At 35.1% G+C, this 17,617-nt stretch overlaps 1 protein-coding gene and 1 pseudogene across 5 annotated transcripts; both read left to right on the top strand.

Annotated features, from left to right (window-relative positions):
- Positions 1-5,303: 5,303 nt before the first annotated feature.
- On the top strand, positions 5,304-8,854 carry LOC129316821 (ACT domain-containing protein ACR9-like; annotated as a pseudogene).
- Positions 8,855-10,873: 2,019 nt separating this feature from the next.
- LOC129315920 (uncharacterized) lies at positions 10,874-17,049 on the top strand. 5 transcript variants are annotated; one of them, XR_008594639.1, is made up of 13 exons: positions 10,878-11,256; positions 11,673-11,757; positions 12,290-12,486; positions 13,772-13,854; positions 14,317-14,362; positions 14,481-14,537; positions 14,658-14,712; positions 14,791-14,891; positions 14,977-15,040; positions 15,123-15,256; positions 15,436-15,585; positions 16,128-16,493; positions 16,585-17,049. XR_008594639.1 is itself a non-coding variant. In XM_054960081.1 (12 exons), exons 1-12 carry the CDS (start codon positions 11,176-11,178, stop codon positions 16,669-16,671), a joined length of 1,131 nt encoding a protein of 376 aa, XP_054816056.1. In that variant the 5' UTR covers positions 10,874-11,175; the 3' UTR covers positions 16,672-17,048. The 5 variants fall into 5 exon arrangements, 4 of the variants coding, with proteins under 4 accessions (XP_054816056.1, XP_054816058.1, XP_054816054.1 ...); XM_054960081.1 differs by lacking the exon at positions 16,128-16,493 and having other exon boundaries at positions 10,874-11,256; positions 14,986-15,040; positions 16,585-17,048; XM_054960079.1 differs by lacking the exon at positions 16,128-16,493 and having other exon boundaries at positions 10,876-11,256; positions 16,585-17,045.
- Positions 17,050-17,617: the final 568 nt, after the last annotated feature.

Here is a 17,617-nt window from a genome sequence, read left to right as displayed (position 1 = left end):
AAAAGGTATTTCAGATAGCCCAAGTCCTTGACCTTGAATTCTTTTCCCAAAACAGCCTTTATTCTTGCCATTTCCTCACTATGATCACTAGTGATGATTATAAATGTATATAATAAGGACACACCTCTTACTCCCTTCTACTTTAACAAACATAGTATGATCCGATAGTCCTTGATTGTAGCCTTGTAGCTTTAGAACTTTTGAGAATCTATCGAACCATGCTCTTGGATACTGTTTCAACCCATATAATGATTACTTCAATTTACATACCTGATTCTCCCTTCTTTTATCAAAGCCAAGAGGTAGAGTCCTATAAACTTCTTCTTTCAATTCTCCATTTAGGAAGCCATTTTTGACGTCTAGTTGGTGTAACGACCAACCAAGATTGGCTGCTACAGATAATAATACTTTGATGGTATTCAGTTTTGCCACTGGTGTGAATGTTTCCTAGTAGTCAATGCCATAGGTCTGTGTAAACCTTTTTGCTACTAGTCTAGTGTTCAATTTATCAAGATTTCCATCAGCCTTATATTTGTGGGTAAACACCCATTTGCAACTAACCAGCTTCTTGTTTCTTGGTTTCTGCACAACCTTCCAAGTCTCATTTTCTTCCAAAAATTTCATTTCTTCCAAGACAGCTTCTCTCCATCTAGAAGTTTTCAGGGCCTCATGAACGTCTTTAGGAATACAAACACCATCCACATTCATAATAAAGGCCCAATACCCAAGGGATAAGGCTTTTTAAGATAGAAACGTCTGAATAGGATGTTGTGTACATGATCTTGGCTTCTTCCTGATGGCAATAGGCATCTCTAAGTCATCATCTGAATTTTTTGAACCTTCTTCCTTATCAGGATTATCATTCTCATCTTCTTTAGGACTATCTCCCATAAAATCTGTCATCGATTCTGATTCTGGTACTGCTTTAGGTATGAGAGCTTTTATACCATGCTTCTTCTTCCGTGTGTAGACTTTGATCTCTTTACCTTTTGCACCTGTGTTCTTGTCTCCCCTTGAACCTGCATTTTCTTTTGATTTTGGAATAAAAGAGATAGGCTCAAGCAAAGTGGGATGGTCAAGAATCAATAGGTTAAATGGGAGAATATTCTTGAAATTCACTCCAACTCTCCCCTTGAATTGGAGATGAATAGAAAGGTTGATAGTCAAAAAAAGTAACATCATGACTAACAAATAGACGTTTAGAAGATGGATCAAAACATTTATATCCCTTTTGGTATGAGTAGTAACCAAGAAACATACACTCAACAGCTTGTGGGTCAAGCTTGGAAGAGGAATGGAGATGAACAAACACAAAACACTCAAATAACTTTAATAGAAAATGGTTTCAAGATGAGTGAGAAAGTAGGTTTGCTGGAGACACTCAAGGGGTGTGGTGTATGATAGGATTTTTGTGGGCATGTGATTAATGAGATAAGTGGTGGTGAGGATGGCATCCTCCCAGAAATATTTTGGCACATTTGTGGTAAACATAAGAGCACGGGAAACATCTAACAGGTGTCTATTTTTGCATTCGGCACCATTTTGTTGGGGTGTATTTGCACAGGAAGTCTTATGGATGATACCCTGAGTTTTAAGGAAGTCACTTGGAGACTTGTTAACATATTCAATGCCATTATTTGTTTGGAGAATTCTGATGGACATGTTAAATTGATTGAGAACCATAGTACAGAATTCAGTAAAAATAGAGGGTACCTCAAATTTATCTTTCATTAAATATACCCAACACACACAAGTATGGTCATCAATAAAGGTAACAAACCACTTGGCTCTAGTTTGATTAGAGACATGAGATGGACCCCAAACATCGCTATGGATAAGAGAGAAAGGTTTAGAAGGCTTATATTTAGACCGTGGAAAAGAAGAGCAATGATGTTTAGCCAATTCACAAATATTGCAATGAAATTAGAAATTTTATTAGATGAAAATTGGGGAAACAAATGGCTCAAATATTGGACATTAGGATGACTCATTCTTTCATGCCATAATAAAAGATCAGCTTGTTCAGAAGTAGACACAAGGTTGTAGTAGATTCGGGACCATAGATTACTCACGGTTGATTCATCAAGGTAGTAGAGCCCATCACACTTCTCATCACTGCCAATTATCCTCTCCGATGAGAGATCTTGAAATTGCAAGCAAGATAGAGAACATAAAGAACAGAGTCAAGGTACATAAATTTAGAAATAGTGATACTATCCTTTCCTATAATTGAAGAGGATGTACCGTTTGCCGTGTCAATATTTTCATGGCCGCTACAAGAAAAGTATGAGGTAAATAAAGTAGAGTCTGCAGTCATGTGATTTGAGGCTCTGGAATCAACAATCCACTTTGATTTAGTGGAACATATATTGAATGCAAAATGAGAATTACCTTGCTTAGCAACAAAAGCATTATGAGACAGAGAAGGTGACTGGTTGGATTGTAAACTATAGAGTATCTCTAGAAACTTATTTAATTGATCCTTGTCAATGGAGGGTAAGGTACCTGATTTGTCTGAAGCAAGACCAGATTTGTCTGAAGTAGAACCAGAAGTAGTTTGATAGCCACGAGATTTACCTTTATATGGTTTCCAATCAGGTGGTTTTCCATAGAGATCCCAACATTTATCTTCTGAGTGGCTTGTCTTTTTGCAATGCTCACATACAATCTTTCCTTTTGATTCCTTTTGGCCTTAATCAGATTGTCTACTCGTTAAGGCAGAAGACTTGGATGAAGGAAGGGTTGAGGAAAGTCCAGGCAACACCACCTTGCGACGAGAAGCCTCACAACGAACTTCAATGAATGCATCACGAGTAGATGGTGGAGGGGAGCAAGCCAAGATGTGACTGCGAACATCATCTAATGATTGATAAAGACCAGCCAAGAATTGGAATATTTGCTCATCTTCAATAAGCTTTTTATAACATGCTGCATCACTAGGACAAGACCACTCGATTTTTATGTTGTGATCAATCTCTTGCCACACTGAAACTAACTCTAACCAGAATTCAGTGAGATCACGCTTACCTTGTTTGATCTGCCAACTTTGAGTTTTGAGATCATAAATTCGAGTACCATCTTTACCATTCGAGTAAGACTCCTTGACTATATCCCAAATATCTTGTGCTGTCAAGAGAAACATAAAGGATTGTTTGATTTGAGGAGTCATGGAGTTAACTAACCAAGAAGCCACTAGAGAATTTTCAGTCTCCCACTTCGCTAATGCAGTTGAATCTAATACGTTTGGTGGTTTGGACGTACATGAGATGAGACCCAGCTTTCCAAGGCCTCCAACAGCTAGTCGAACACTCTAGGCCCACTCACGATAATTGGTCCCATTGAATTTTTCGAACATGAGGACTAGAGACATCCCCTTGGCAAAACTCAACCCAAGAGGAGTTTTGCCATTTGGGGTGATTTTCACATCTGTCTCAGCGCCTGAACCCATGAACGCAGAGGGTCGAGTGCGCTAAGGGTGTTCAAAACCAATTCAAACTAAAAGGATCGATCCAAACCAACTCAAATCGAAAGAAACCGATCAAAATCGAACAACAATCAAGCCTGCTTCGGTTTTGATAATACGAGAACTGATTGGTTTGGTTCAAGTTCGGTTTTGAGTATAAGAAACCGAACTAAACCGAGCCAAACTTGATTAAAAAATATTACTTATTTATTTATAAAATATATAACCATTTATCTACAAGAAGCATTTTATTTTAATTTTTTTATAGTAATAGATAAACATTTTTAAAGGACTTGAATGGAAATGCATAATATTAAATAATTATAATAATGATGCTATGACCAACATTTAATTATTTACAACTTGAAAGCCTTAGTGTTCAATTTATCTATAAGAAGCATTTTGTTTTGAATTTTATATAATAAGTTTTTTATTATTTATTAAAATATAGATACATAGATAAACATTTTCAAAGGACTTGAATGGAAATGCATAATATTAAATAATTTTAATCTTAAAAACTTATATCAATTTTTATGATCAATTATCGTTATCACATTGAAATTTTATTATATTTTTATACCTCTATTTATGAAAAAAGGAGCCAAAAAGAATTAGATTTAATTTTAATACATAGCACCATTATGAAGATGGAAAAAAGAAAAAAAAATTAAATAAGTGTATTGAAGCCCGATCCAAACCTTAACTAAATCGAACCAAATCGAAAATTAAACCAAACCAAACCGAGTTCCATAAAAACCAATCAGGTTTCAATTATGAGTAAACCGAATGATTCGGTTTGGATTTTTGCCAAAACCAAACCAAACCAAACCGAGCGTATAAACACCCTTAGAGTGCGCAAGTCTGACTCTATGCTAGTTTTGTCGTCTCCGTTTGAGTGGCCGTGTTCAGCATCCGCAAGCTCTGATACCATGTGGTCGAAGATGAGCTAGAAGGAAGAACTAAATTGCTTTTATTTGACAATATTGAAAGGATATATACACACGTATAATGATATTCTGTAAAAGGAAATAAAATCAAATATTACTCCTAATAACCCAATCCTATCAAATCTCTATTTTTATGGGATGAATCCCTCTAATTTCTCTTTAATTATTCTCACATTTATTTTTGTTGAACGTGTCCTAGCTTTCAAGAGGTAGTTATTATTTTATTAAGTCTGTTTTATTCAGTTTGTCCACTGAGTCTAAAATTCAAGGGAGTGGGTAGTTTTTTAGAGTCTTCAGTTATTTTCCAGCTTATTTATATGACTTGCTCGTCTGTAGAAAGACATTCAGAATTAATCAAGTCTTTTTCAGTTCTTGGAGATTCTCCTTGACTTGGCTACCATTTTCTTTGAGTGAGATACTTACTTAGAGAGAGCTGGTAGATTAACTCTCTTACCCTTGACCCCCCTACCAATTTTTTTTTTTTTTGGGCTAAATGGTGGATTTCTTGGCTCTATGATACAAGTGGTTGAATGTACAGACCTCAAACATTTATTTCTTATCCTTTTGCATCTTCCATTTTGGTTTCCCTTGTAGCATCCTAGTAGGGTATTTTACTTCCAAGTTAGAGGTCAAGATTCAAATCATAAGTGAGAGAACATTAGAGGAAGCAGAAAATTTCTGTATCCAGTATCAATCATGTTCCTGTGTTCATTCTTGAGGTGTAATTGGAGATGTCATTCAGTTTTGCTCATATTCCATCCTGGTAACCACCCAACATAGCCTCAAGTCACACAACTTGGCAGCTCTAATGTAAAGGACAGAAATGAAAAGCCTACCAATTTAACCATTCCTAACAAGTAATCTTGGATATGTCATTTAGTTGACCTCACATGGGATTTCGCTTAACCAAGTATAAGCAATGTTAAGCGCAGTTTCATTAATAAGCTTTATTCTGAGTGGAATATTGATGCCTTTTAGTAATAAGCACTTGGTTTAATCTATTATAGGGAACTTATGCACACAAAAAAGCGACAAGATGAGACATGCGAAAGATTGCAAGCTGTGCTGCGAGATTCATGTATCAGCCGTGAAATTCAATTGGCTGCTCCGGAGCATGAATATAATCATGGGATCACCTCTCTGCCCTGAGTTAACTGAGGAGGTATTTAGAGGCGAGCTAGCTGGTGATGGAGTATGTTTTCAAGCTCTTAGTTCGGATGTGAGAATGTAGAGGAAAGCCAATGTGGCGCTTGACAATTCAATAAGCCCAGCGCATACTTTACTTCAAATACGCTGTGCTGGTCACAAAGGTCTTCTATATGACAGTATGAGAGCTTTGAAAGACATGGATATGAAGGTATGGTTTTCTTTCTTGCATAAACATAGGTCCCTCCAACAGCTACTTGCTCCCATTTCATCCAAACACAATAATCTTGAATTCACCAAGAAAACAGTAAACTTGAAAAACTTTATCTCTTCACTGGGTCAACTTTAGATAGATGGACCTATTTACTTGGGTCTTGTTTTTGCTTCAATACAGAAATATCTTTGTGACATTTTTACTTTATGGTTGAGGTAATCAACTAATAAACTGACCAAATTTCTCTTTACATTTCCTGATCAAATTAGATGAGATTCACTCGCTAACAATATCAAAAATTTATTCCTAATTTAGACGAAAATTTAAATTTAAATGAGCAATAGATCAAGATATTATGTATATATTAGTTCTAATATGATTAATAAATTCAATGGAAGTGTGTGCCTGGTGCAGCTAAAACTCCCCTATTTGTAGTGATTTAATGGCACCACATCCGTAAGCTTTGAGGAAGCACTTTGATGTTAACTCTCCTAAAGCATGATTCTAGGATCTGAATGTCATGAAGAACAACCTACAGATTTGACTAACCAATCCTTTCACTAGATATAACGTCATTTTCCTTTGTTCTACAAAAATCATGGAAATATCATTGTCTTTTAGTGCTCCAAAACCATGAACATTTTTGAATCTAAGACAGAGCTGATCTGACTCAGTATGCTTTGTAATCTTATATTCCCCTTTCTCTCTGTAGAACACTTAATTGTAATCAGCTTAGATTTAAAGACAAAGATATTCTAGATTGTATCTCTACAATTCTGGTTCTTCTTCACTACTATGATCCAGGTTCAAATATGATTGACCATCTCTCGAGCTGATTATACGTGTTTATCATGATGTTGTAGCTTACTCCATGCTTTTCTACTGTTCCGAGCTCCATTCTCCAGCTGTAAGGTGCAAAGTGAAAAGTGGCTTTGATTTTCGACTCAGCAGCTATCAGACTGAAATCGCTATTATGGTGTTTTTTCAAATTTCTGCATTCCCATGTGACATTAGCAGTGACTATCTTAATTTTAATACAGCATACGAAATCCACATCCTTTTCCTTGTATTCAACGAACCAAATTCTTATCCAGTCATGGAAGCCTTGGCATTGGACCTCATCTATCATCACTATTAATCCTGAAGCAAATTAAAGGGCTCTAGAAAGTGCCACTGCATAAACACGTCCTTCATGGTTTCCAATATTTCATTACAAGACAAGCGGAAACTTCGTATTCGCAAAGATAGGTTATGAAGCATCTCCATTGCAGGAATTCCATGTTGTAAGAACTTTTATATCAATTTTTATCTCTCAATGGTCTGCATCGTTCTAGGCACCCACCTTATTCTTGTATGTAGGCAGCAAAGTGCTCACCTCAAAATCTCATTAATTAGCTAAGCAAGCCAAAATATACCTCTCTCCTAAACACTTCCATGCTTCGGTAGGAATACCATTTGACCACTGGTTTTACAATTATCCATTCTCTTAAGAGCTTTTTTTAACCTTTTCAACTTGAATCCTGCAATTGAACTCCTGGTCTTCTTGAGTTGTTAATTCTACCATATCACTAGTCGTCTCGTGGTTGAGAAGTCTGTAACCAGATAACTTTGTGTTGTCATCTATAACCAGATAACTCAATAAATTGTTTAGAATAGTATTTTGAAGGAAAAAAATAATCGATTTAGTTAATGAATGCAAATTTTTCAAAACTCTGAAATTTTGGTTTGCTGATTTTTTTTCTTGTCGGCCAAAAGTTTACTGACTTGAAGTTTCGTGTTCCCAGATATTATATGGGCGATTCACACCAAGCAACATGGGGTATTGTGATCTCGACTTATTTATTCAGCAGAAAGATGGAGAAAAGATTGTGGATCCTGAGAAGCAAGGTGCACTCTGTTCGCGTTTAAAATTGGAAACGCTTCATCCACTGCAAGTCATCATCGCAAACAGAGGGCCAGATACTGAACTATTGGTAGCCAATCCAGATGAGCCATCTGGAAAGGGCAGAGCCCATGTTTTTTGTGACGTTATATTTGCACTAAAAGCACTTGGAATCTGCATTTTTTCGGTGAGAATATTTTTGACATTTCAAGATGCTATAACAATTTATATACATCTTCGATCCTAAATAATAGCCCAAGGTCCATGTGAAAGTTATGGTTTCGTTTTAAATATAAGGTCTTACTTACTCGTCTCTCGTATTAAATTTTTCTTTCTCATGATACCCCTATTTGCTGGGGCATTTTATCTTTCTGACTAAGTTTTAATCATCAAATAGCACGGGTATTTTAGTGTCACAATCGACTTGCCTATTTTTTTTTTTTTTAATTCTATAGATTTGTTTAGGGTACCTTATCTTATATTTAGGACTTCAGGAGTACATTTCAAAATGGTCATTGAATATATATTACGAATAGGAAGCATGATTTCTCATTATCAGGTCCGGAAAAAAAAAATGACTTACCATCATCTGTCTAGTTTCCTTATATAGGATAGTAGATGGTCGACATGTCGTGGGCATTAATTCAAGTAACTTTTTTGCGCCACAATAATTGTTGTTCATGCTGACAGGGCACGCAGCAGTATCAATATTGTCCTTGCAAGTTAACAAATCACAAATTATTTTTTCCCTTGCTGTTTTAGGCTGAAATAGGACGGCATTCGGCATCAGGACGTGAATGGTCTACGGATTTCTTTTGGATGAAAACTGCGAATTTCAATTAACTACTTTTGTTGCTAGAAATCAGATTGTAGATAAAGTTAGAAGAACGTTGATGGGTTGGTGAGCAGATTGATTTTCTTTTTCGGGGAGTTAAATGAACGTTCTCTTGGGAGAGCTTTGTTCCTTTGTGCCCAGTGTAGATGTCGACAAAGCATGGGTTCTGGTAAACACGAAAATGATACGCAGCATTTTTTTTCTTTTGCAAGTTAAACATAGCGTAGAGTGGTGGCAATGTTCGAGGTTCCCTGGTTCTTGACCCAGGCTTCTGTATTTATTCCGACTACAAGATCCCCTCCCCCCCACCCAAAAAAAAAAGAAGAAGAAGAAGAAGGCTTCCTTTTACTTTCCATCTCAACTATGAGTTAAAATTTTGAGCAGTTAAAATTTAATATTTCACAAAATTATTATTAAAATGTTAAATTATGACAAATAAATTAATAAATGGAGAGTGCAAAGATTCAATAATGACTTTGTAAAGGGAAAAGATAACTTCATGTTTTTATACTTTGTTTGTATTTTGTTATTAATATCTGTATTTTCTTTTTGATATTTTTAATCTTTGTATTTTTATTTTTTATTATTTTAAGTCTCTCCAAAGTTTTTATACACTGAAAAATAAAAGTATAAGAATAAAAAATATTAAAAAAAAGTATAAGAATTAATAGTAAAATGTAAGTAAAGTACATAAATTTAAAGTTATGTTTTTTTTTTGTAATCAAAAAAATATATTCTAAAATATTATCTTAACTATTCAATATTGAGATGGGATGTGGAGGAACTTTAATGGAAAATAAATGGAGAAAAGGCAGGCCATAAAAATCTATGTTGTTTTCTAGGGCAATAAGCCCCATTGTTCCAAAAACAAAGTAATATAAAACAGTGCGAAGTTTTAATAGAACACATGAACATCAAAAAAATATAACAAAATGGTAAAATTACATTAAAGTTGATGATATCAATATATCTCCTGGAAGAGCTCCAACCAGGCCAGGAAAATGTTCTCATATTAATTTTACTGCATTAGTGAATAGCCTTGGATCATCTTCCTCTGTGGCTCCGAACTGGCTTATTTTCCTCTCGCAACCCCTACTCTTCACCCCTTGAACGAGACTCTCTCTCTCTCTGAGTCCCTCTCCTACTCTCTAGTCTCTTCACCCCGACTTCTCCCACATCTTATCGTTATCATTTGACTGGGGCGATACCGGTGCTCGTCCAAATGCAAACGCATGTATCCACCCTTACAAACAACACGTTACAACACCCCCGCCCCCCCCCCCCCCCCCCAAAAAAAAATCATTGTCATTGCAAGCTCAATTATAAGAGGATGTAGAGAAGATGTAGAGAAATTGTAGCAGATTGAGGATCCTCTTGGATGAGCCCTGATTTCACATCCACTTTGCTTACCCACTGGCAATCTCTTTTTTAATTTAAAAGTAAACCTTTTAAAAAATTAACAAAAAATCAAATATACCCTCAGCATCATATTAATGCGGCATGTAAAATAACTCTTTGTATAATGTGTCCAATGAATTAAAATTAAATCCGAAAGTCATCTGAAATGTATACCCTAGGATGTGCGTGTACACATACATATATAACTTACATGATCCAAATTCAATTGTAGGAAGCCGAAAGCACACAAAAGCTACCATTGATTTAATACAATATTTACATTTTCATTAATTTTTTATGAAAATTTTATATGTATAAAAATTATTTATAAAACAATCGAATTATATAAATTTTGAGTTATGTAAATTTTATAATTTATTCTAAAGTTATATAATCTTTTAATAAAAAATATAAAAGCTCTTCCATGAAAAAAAATCTAATAAATCAAACAATAAGGGCTTAATTAAAATAAAACAAAATGCAAGGATCTAATTTAAAATTAAGGAAAACTACAAGAAGGCGCAAAACTGAAAATATATTTTCTCTTTTATACAACACGGCAGTTTAAGAATAACGAAAGAGTAAAAATATAATTAATTTTATCTCGAAAAAATCATGTATTGAACCGTAAGAGCGGCAAATAATTGAAATAGAAAAAATGGAACCCAAACAAAAACTAAAAAAAAAATAAACCCAAACAAAAACTAAAAAAAATTAAGGTATTTTTAAATAGAGAGAGTAATTTTTTGGCCAAAACAGAGGGAACGGATTATTTTTATTATTAATCACAGTCAAATTCTGGCCAAAAAAATCACAGTCAAATTAAATCCATCACTAATTATGATATCTTTAGAACATTGGTTTTCTTATGGCAAAAAAAAAAAAAAACATTGGTTTTCTCTCGGGCGGAAAAACAAAAAAGCATTTACTTGCTCCGTTAATTCATGTATGTCCAGAAACGACGCGTGTATTCGAACATTGTCTGCGCAGTTATCTCCCGCCGAAGTGTCGCTTTATCGGTATCCAAACCTAAAATCAGAATGAAGAAACGAACACGTGTAATGGTGTGCGGCACTGAACTGGACACCGCACCAAATATTCCCCACCTGCGGAATCATATTCATAATCTTCTGTTGTGCTTTGCTTTTTCGTGCAGTATCTCAGGAGATGTTTATGAAATGTCTGGATCGGAGTTTGGGCTAGAGTTTTGCCCGATATTTATCTCCTCTCTAGTTTTTCCCTTTCACAGCTTGATCTTAGATTCGAATTTAGCGTCATCCATCGGAAATGACTGGAGTGTATGCATCTCCTCGAAGCACTGCTTATCTCGACGCTCTCTCTGAAGCGATCCACAAGAAGCTCCAGCGGGTTAGTATATTGCATATTCCTAGTGGCTCTTTCAACTTCTGTTTAGATATCGAGAAAATGCAAGAAATTTGAATCAAGGATTTTCTTATCCTTGCTGGAATTGCGGCTGCATATGACTCGTATGGTAAAGTGTAGATTACTGCGTCTGGCTCTATCGTTGCAATTCCTATTCTATAGATCATGATATTTGAATTTCGAATTCTTCGATTTCAATTTTTCTTCGAATTCAACGAGTGTCAACGCTGATTACTTTGATACTGCATGAATGTACAATTGTACGGTTACTTAATTTCTTCCGTGTTTGATTTGAACAGTCGTTGCATTAATACCTTTTATTATCCTTGGTCAAAAAATTGTCAAGATTCCTATCGCAGGCACTTGCCTAAACAGCATTGCGTTTGGTAAATTTGTTGTAGGCGCTCGCTAGTTCGTTACAGAGGCGCAATTTGTTGCGGGAGCTATTTGCAGACATCGCTTTAGAAGTTGATGACCGAGCCAAAGGTGAGATGTAGATGGTGGTATAGATAAATAGGATAAGGCACTGATCGCCACTGTAAATTCTCCAAAGCATAACTAATTAACAACTAGTTCGTGTTCTATTCCTCTTTATGGTCAGATGTTTTACATAATTATTAAAATCTAAAGATTCTCGTGGGGGCTGCTGTAGTGCTGTTGTCTATCTTTATGAATGTTCTTTAATTAGGCATTAGAATATTTGTCATTGTCTCCTGTGTATATGGTAGTGAATTTTTTTCTTAATTTGGAAGATAATGGTTTTCCTTAAAATGAAGACTCATCGAACGGCTGACTATTCTTGATGTGCCAATATGATCAGCTGGTTTAAAAAGTTGTTCCAAATTCTAACCATGATTTCGTTAATTGCAACACTTGATTATTTGAACCGGAATTTCTGACACTAGTCAACTAATTGTCAAAAACTGTAATTTTTTTTTTTGACACATTTGAGTTTTCTTCCATATTTTCCTAAACAGAATTACCAATTGCAATTTTATTTTATTTTTTACAAGAACAGATATAATTTTCAGCAGGGAAGAAGAGATAATCTCTTCTGCAGATGATGGTACCAATGGTTTATTATGTTTCTATGATGTGCTTGCTGATTATTTTGTTCGGGTGCCTGAACATGGAGAGCCTATCCTTGACTTGATTGTCCAACTGTGGAGCCAATCGTTTGCTTCAAACATTTTTGCCCTCCTATTCCACAAAGGGGTATGTGAGAACGCATCTGAATAATCTTTTTGCAACCTTTTATGCTGGTTTTAATATGTTTCCTTTATGATGAATTAAAGGATAAATTATAGATTATATCATTAGCCCAAATGAAGCCAAGCATTCGAAGTCTGTCCAATGGATGTTTTCATCACCATCAGCGTTCCTTATGCAGCTAGAGACCAAGTCAGACTATAATATTACCCATTCTGATAAATAACAATGGTTAACATGATTGCCAGAAGAAGAGTGTTTGCCTATTTATTTGATTACCTTTAATTGATTTTACTTCTCTAAGCTTTCAACATATTTCCATTTATATATGAATTTTGTGTTCAGTGAAGTTAAGAGGTTCAACGATGATCATTGATACTGCTTATTTTGAATTTGATAGATTGATTTTTCATGCTTATCTAATTGAAGTTAATCTTTGTAGGAAATAGCATTATCATTCTAATCATTATCTACCTAAGCATACCTAGTTTCTTTAAAGTTTTAAAACGTAATATAGCATTGCATGTTATTTGTGTGGAATAATATATGCAGATTTAACACCAGATAATGATATCAACAAACAACAACTGATGATGAAGATCATGATGTAGGTTAAAGCTTCCATTGATATTATTCCATTTTTCATAATTTTTTAAAGCACCTGCTACTATCTAGGTGCAACATACTCATTATCTGGACAAGTGTAATATCCATAGTTCTGTGAGGCCTCCCATTGCTTCGTTTAACACTCACTGCTTGTCAGGGACCAACCTCCAACCCCAATCATAAACCTCAGCGCAAAAAGTAATATGAAGGTTACTATGGCCAATGTCAACCGATAAATGGGGAAACTAAGTCAGTGTTTTACCATGGGAACATGTGAACATATCATATGTCTTCTGTGTGTTTTCAAACTGGAGTTTAGTTGGATAGCAAGATGATGATGATGATAAAATCAATTTATTATCTGCAAGATGCCAAAATCGTAAGCTTCATAACGAAAAATGAAGAGGTTGGAGATCACTGCAGGTAGTGTAATTTTTGTAGGTGTGTTAGTCATTGCTATTAGTAACCAATATTGTGGCTTGTAGAGGCACCTACTTTGGTTTAGACATAGGTTTTGATGAGTCAATTCTTCTCACGCAGAGGGAGCTATGCTATATAGTTCAAATAAGATTCATCAATAAAACCAACTTTTTGGCTTTTAATTTTTTTCTTTTTTGTGAAACACTTTAGCTTATATTTGGCATACTATTGTGTTGCAAAATAATTCCATCCTATGGTTGCGCAGTTATTTGAAGTTGAACTTGATAATCCAGATGTGCTTCTCCGTTATTCATCTGCTCTGGTTGAAGGTGCAAGAAATGTTTTCTGGTAGGAATACCAGCTCTTTTGAATGAACTGACTTAAGTGGTTATCACTTACACTTGTAACCATGCCTATTCTTAGCTTTGCTGAATCCAAATATCCAAAAATTGAAGCTCGATCAGATTTGGGGTAACTAGTTTTTACTAGTTTCGATCAGGATTTGACTTAGAAGTGGGTAGAAACATATTTGCTGGGACTCTTCTATCCATCTTTTTAATTTTTATTCAATTTAGTGATTTTTTGTGCTTTATTATCTATTTTTAGATGTAATTTAAATTTAATATCATCCTTCCCATGCCAAGTTAGAGCAACCTGTCCGAGCCCAATCCATTCCCCCTTTCCCAGAAAACCCAAAAATGAAAAAGCAATGTCCAATTTTATAAACCTCTTCCATTGGTGTAGCAGTAGCACCATGTCTATAACTTTAATCCTGTGGTGATAGGCTATACTTTTTCTGATCACGCACAGGATTGACATCCAAACAAACACGAGGCTTTTCCAGTCCCTCTTTCATGTGAGAGTCATTACACTTGTACTGGAGAATTTGTTTATTTTCACTTATATTTATTTTCTGGAAATGTTGAATTCTTCCTTTCTAATTGTGCATTTCTTGTTTTTCCCCTTGAGTTCAGTATCTTCTGGATGATGTTGCGCTAAACCATACTCGATTGAATAAAATTCCCGTGCAGGTTAGATAACCTCAAAATCTCTTGATCTGTTCAGCTTTGGTTTTTGAATAAATCTTCTAGTTGGTTTATGATTTCTGCTAGCAATGGCATTTTGAAATTCACTACTTATAAAATTCTCAGGCTCAGCGAGATATGTATCTTTTGCTTTCAAGGTTTCTTCCATTTTATAACTCAGGTAGATATAGTGAGGAGTGGATTATATCCTGTGAATGACATTACACTTGTCTCATATAGTGCTCCCTTCTGCTTGCAGCTGACAGAATAGAAAGCTTCTTGAAACATTGTCCCGCTTTCCCAAATGTGTTCTTCGTAGGTGGCCCATCAGATATATTTGTTACTGAACTTACTGATCAGGTATACATACGTTGACATTCATGTGGTATAAAGAAATGGACGTGGGATTCTTATGCTAAGGTATTAGGCATATTTATGTTGGTAGCTTCTGAAGTTGAAGGTTGAACCGGTGCTGCTCTACTACCTTTCACAAATCACAATACTTCAGGGTACTACATTGACCATTCAGATGCTTTTAATTGACTGTTCTTTCAACTTTCCACAGTAATTTTGATCTTGGTCATTATGCAGGTATGGAATTGAGAATGACTACGAGTACGAGATTGAAGAGTTGTCTGTACAGTTTCACATGTCCTGGGGGTCCCATGTATCCCACAAGAGCTGTTCGCCATGCAGCTTGGCAGGCTTTAGATTTGCTTTTCCCTGTGAGTATTTCTTCATAATTCATGATTGAGTTGCCTTAATTAGCGAGAGATTTTTACCATTGCTCCATGCAATGTATGGCAAGTGAATTTGACTCATCAATCTTTAATGACCCCTTAATTTTTGATAGCTATAGGAATGAAAGATTTTGGTTTGTCAAGGCTAAAAGCTCATGATACAGGTTGGGCGATATCCTCGGCACCTCATTAGCCTGTTCTTCAGATTGCTTTATCCGTGGTATTGGCCCTCCTCCTGCTGGAACTTTGTAATTTCTTGCGTGAAGGCAATCTTTTGCTCCTCGCTGAGATTGATATTTTCTAGTTGGGAAAAGGTTCGCAAGCCTAAGTAATCGTAAATTCCCATCTACTTCCAGTAACCATATAGAATTTTTATTTTCCTACAAATCAAGAAGTACATTATCAGTAATCACTCCTTTGCAAGTTCACGGAAAAGCCTCGATCCTCCTGAATTTTTTCGGTCAGCGGGGTGAATTAACTTTATATTTTATAATGGCATGTAAAATCGTTATCAGTGTTAAACATAGATCTGCATGCAAAATCTGATGCAACCGGAAAAAGAATGCCATAGAAGAAGCAAGAAACGTGATTTAAAAGTAAATAGGTTTCATGTCCTTACTTTAAAAATAATAATAGAAAATAATTAAATAATAATCTTAAAGAATAATTATATAATAATTATCAAATGTTAGAAGACAATTTGGATCCCGAAATATAGTTTTAGATACGATTTATTTAATATATTTTATATTCTAAATAATTAAATTTGGAATAATTTAACCACTGTCATTAGTTTGAGATAAATTTGGGACAATTTAACCTCCCGTTAATTGGAGATAATTGGCCGTTTTCTCAGGTGGTGGGGCCCACGTGAATTTTTTCTCTCCAGGTCATAGTCGGCGTAGAACAGCGAAGCATCGTCCCCTACACCGGCAAGATCTTCCTCATCATCATCTTGCTTTTGCCCATTATTATTCTGAAGCCACGTCTCTCTCTCTCTCTTTAACCGCCACCACAACTGTTTCTTCTTCTTCAAAGAAATCTCCCTCCTGCAGTTGCGGTTCCACGCCACCATGATTCATCTCTCAATCACAAACAAAATCACACAACTTCGACTGGTTCTTCGTTCCTATGCTTCATGTGGGTTTTTAAGCGAGGGAAACTGGATAATAAAAGGGAAACAAGAGAGATTCTTTCTTTTTTAAAAAAACAAAAATTACATGTAAGTTCTACTCGACACAAATAATTACTCTCAGTAGTTTATTAATTGAGTTGAATGGAATTTTAAAGTAATTTTCTTTTTTTTTCCCTAGGTACGGATAAGTGAAAGGGAGATAGAGATCTTCCTCCTCGGTTTGTGTTGGATTAAGGAAGCAAAGGAGATAGGGTCTTGCCTTTGAAATCAAATCTGAAGGAGAGAAGCACCATATAGCATCTGGTTCTATCAAATATCATAATAACCACAATATCCACAAACATAATAACCACAATATCCACAAACAAATCAACCAAACATTATGGATAACAAGAACAATAGAATCTCTTATCTTTTTGAACTAAGAAAATGGCTTCTCTGTCCCCTCAAATCTTACAGACTTTTTTTTTTGGGAGTATTTTAATATTGCAGATGGCGACTTAAACAAATCTGGACGCAATACTTAATAGTTTGATCAAGAAGAAGGAGATTAGCAAGGTGAAATTTCATTCATGGCAGAGGAAGACAAAGAGAGCTGGAGATTCTTTCGTCTTTCTTAGAAAATTGAAGCCAATCAATCGAGGACTTTGACAAAAAAAAACCCCATTTTTGGGAGAGATGTTTCATAATACTCTAAAAAAAGTTTTCATTTTTTTTTTTTTTGGTTGTCTAAAATATTCCTATAGTTGGCAACGGTGCGACGAATCTCCTAAAAAACTTAAATACGATTTAAAGAGTTGTTTTCTTTTAAGTGATAATTTTTATACACACCTTCAAGAATTAAATTTTAAAATAATACTTAAAGGATTTAGGTTACAATTTTAAATTTGATCACAGTTTTTCTTTTACAATGTGTGAGAAAGAAAATTAAACTAGCCCATGAAGAAGAAATAGAGGATGCCAGGCGCACAGAAAATTAACCTATGTGGGCCCCCACCACTTTGAGAAAATGGCCTTTTATCACAAATTAATTATAAGAGTTAAATTATCTCAAATTTAATTACTTAAAGTTATGCCAATTTTAATCTCAACTTATACTCAATCACTCTTTTCCATAATTTTATTATATGACTCATAACTTTAAGGTTAAAATACATAAAACTTTCTTGAACTTTAAGATAATTGCATATAACATCTCTTACTTTTAAAAG

This window comes from Prosopis cineraria, unplaced genomic scaffold (genome assembly GCF_029017545.1).
Source record: "Prosopis cineraria cultivar Desert tree isolate PC_DT_omini unplaced genomic scaffold, ASM2901754v1 PC7, whole genome shotgun sequence".
NCBI classification, from domain to species: domain Eukaryota; kingdom Viridiplantae; phylum Streptophyta; class Magnoliopsida; order Fabales; family Fabaceae; genus Prosopis; species Prosopis cineraria.
This window is presented reverse-complemented; position numbering and strand designations above follow the sequence as displayed.

What these genes read in the sequence shown, in the direction of transcription:
- LOC129315920 (XM_054960079.1), top strand. Translation starts at nt 11,176, where the DNA reads ATGACTGGAGTGTATGCATCTCCTCGAAGCACTGCTTATCTCGACGCT. An exon ending in CCCTCCTATTCCACAAAGGG is followed by an intron (nt 12,487 to 13,771) that starts GTATGTGAGAAC and finishes ATGGTTGCGCAG; the next exon opens with TTATTTGAAGTTGAACTTGA. An exon ending in TTTTCCAGTCCCTCTTTCAT is followed by an intron (nt 14,363 to 14,480) that starts GTGAGAGTCATT and finishes CCTTGAGTTCAG; the next exon opens with TATCTTCTGGATGATGTTGC.